The 2,500-nt window shown below is 49.5% G+C and overlaps 1 protein-coding gene across 3 annotated transcripts in view; it reads right to left on the bottom strand.

Moving 5' to 3' along the window:
* The window catches only part of LOC123502617 (serine/arginine repetitive matrix protein 2-like), a 17,839-nt gene that overhangs the window by 12,842 nt on the left and 2,497 nt on the right, over window positions 1-2,500 (bottom strand). For all 3 annotated transcript variants that reach the window (XM_045251799.1, XM_045251785.1, XM_045251792.1), the window contains exons 6-8: window positions 2,347-2,491; window positions 1,465-2,070; window positions 308-508 (exon numbers count right to left, since the gene is read on the bottom strand). In XM_045251799.1, coding sequence (XP_045107734.1) covers window positions 308-508; window positions 1,465-2,070; window positions 2,347-2,491 — 952 coding nt within the window. The remainder of the gene's footprint in view (window positions 1-307; window positions 509-1,464; window positions 2,071-2,346; window positions 2,492-2,500) is intronic.

Genomic DNA, 2,500 nt, shown 5'->3' with positions numbered 1-2,500 from the left:
TACATTTCACACATATATAAACTTGCAAACACAATAACACACACACACACACACACACACACACACACACACACACAAACAGCTTTCTAAACATAACACACTCAAACACACACTAAACACTTCCAAACACACACACACAAACACACAACACACACACAAACACAAACACACACACACACACACACAGACTCAAACACACACTAAACACTTCCAAACACACACAAACACACAAACACCCCAAAACACACACACACAAACACCCCCAAAACACACACACAAACACCCCCACACACACACACACACACACCTCCGTCGGCTCCCTCCTCCTCCTTTCTGCAGTAGAGTCTTCCGAGCGCACGGCATCGCGAGGGCCCTTCGTGGCGGGCTGGGTCGGGGTGGCAGCTTGACAGAAGAGGCCCTCCAGCTCAGCCCAGTCCAGCGCTGCCTTCGGGGAGTGCTTATGCTGGCGTGCTAATGTTGACCAGATGTTGTTTTGCTCTGACAGAACCTAGAGAGAGAGAGAGAGAGAGAGAGAGAGAGAGAGAGAGAGAGAGAGAGAGAGAGAGAGAGAGAGAGAGAGAGAGAGAGAATATTAACATGTGTTTCAAAAAATCTTTGTTTTCATTCAAACTTCCTGTTAGGGGGTTTACAAAGAGGAAGTTTGATAATACTGAGAAAGTTTGATCTAATATTGAGTTATTTTTATTAGATATCATTTTCTTAAAGTTTGTAGTGTTCATTAAAGATATTTCTAATGTTCAAGCCACACAGAAGCAGGCAGGGAGTTCCAGAGTGTGCCAGAGAAAGGTGTGAAGGATTGAGAGTACTGGTTAACTCTTGAGGGAGGTGGACAGAGTAGTGGTGAAGGATTGAGAGTACTGGTTAACTCTTTAGGGAGGTGGACAGAGTAGTGGTGAAGGATTGAGAGTACTGGTTAACTCTTTAGGGAGGTGGACAGAGTAGTGGTGAAGGATTGAGAGTACTGGTTAACTCTTTAGGAGGTGGACAGAGTAGTGGTGAAGGATTGAGAGTACTGGTTAACTCTTTAGGGAGGTGGACAGAGTAGTGGTGAAGGATTGAGAGTACTGGATAACTCTTTAGGGAGGTGGACAGAGTAGTGGTGAAGGATTGAGAGTACTGGATAACTCTTTAGGGAGGTGGACAGAGTAGTGGTGAAGGATTGAGAGTACTGGGATGAGGCAAATATTAGATACAAACAGTAGAATATTACACACTTAACGTTCTTTTTCCTTCTCTTCGTCATTAAATAATAGTGGTAACATTTTTCTTTATATAATTGCTCTCTCTCTCTCTCTCTCTCTCTCTTGCGTCATTAAATTTCTCTCTCATTTGACAATTTTACGATTATACTTAATTAAACTTCCTCCGAGGCTGCAGAAGATAATGATGTAGGGCAGGATCTCTCTCTCTCTCTCTCTCTCTCTCTCTCTCTCTCTCTCTCACCTTGGCGTTGGGTATTTTGTTCCAGTTAAATGTCTTCATCTTCGTCCTTGGCTTCGGAGTCTCCATCTGCGGCAACCTAACCTTCTCCTGAGGGGCTGGGGGCGGCGGCGCGCGACCCCCTGGCGGCGGCGGCGGTCCAGGTGGCGGCGGGGGTCCAGGTGGCGGCGGTGGCCCTCCTGGTGGTGGCGGTGGCGGTGGCGGGCCTGCTGGTGGCGGTGGTGGAGGTGGTGGTCCACATCCTGAAGGCAGCGGTGGTGGAGGTGGTGCTGGTGGTAGTGGTGGTGGTGGTGGCGGGCCGGTGTCAGGAGGGGGTGGTGGGGAGCACGGAGAGCCACCACCAGCTAGTGAGGTCTTCCTGGAACGCGGGTCCTCTCTGTGGCAGGAGCAAAGGCAACGAGCAGCGTCACCTTTTAATTTGGTAAGCGAGCGATGGGAGGGAGCGCGCAGTAGCTTGGCACTCTCTCTAGCGTCGTCTAAGAGCGTGGCGCGGTGCAAGAGGCGCTCAGCTGTGTCCCAAACCACGTCGCTCACTGCCTCGCGTGGATCGATGCTTAAGAGGTGCTGCAGGACGGCTAGAAACGGCGCCTCTTGGGGTGTATCTGCTACCTGGGGGTGTGGAAGGTAGAGAGGGTGTGTTAAGGTGGTGTAAGGGGTGATGTGGTGTGATACATCCTAAAACACTCAAAAACACCCCAAAAACATCCTAAAACACCCCAAACACACCCTAAAAGACTCGAAAACACCCCGAAAACATCCCAAAACACTCCAAAACACCCTAAAACACTCAAAACACCCCCAAAACAAGTCATTTCTCAAACGGTCACCCATCCAGAAGCTAACCAAGACCTTGCTGTTTAACCTCACTGATCGCCAAGCACTAACCTGCCGTAGGATCGCGTAGAAAACATCAAGAGGCGAGGACAGATCGACATCGTGGGGTCCTGTTAGCTGTCCTTCGTCCGTCTCCCGCTGTTCCTCAAACACATCCAACTGAACTGCTAAATCACTCTCTGCTGGGGCGTTTTGTCTACTTGCA

Source organism: Portunus trituberculatus, chromosome 2, assembly GCF_017591435.1.
Source record: "Portunus trituberculatus isolate SZX2019 chromosome 2, ASM1759143v1, whole genome shotgun sequence".
Taxonomy (NCBI): Eukaryota; Metazoa; Arthropoda; class Malacostraca; order Decapoda; family Portunidae; genus Portunus; species Portunus trituberculatus.
The sequence above is the reverse complement of the archived record's forward strand: the minus strand, read 5'-3'. Positions and strand labels throughout refer to the sequence as shown.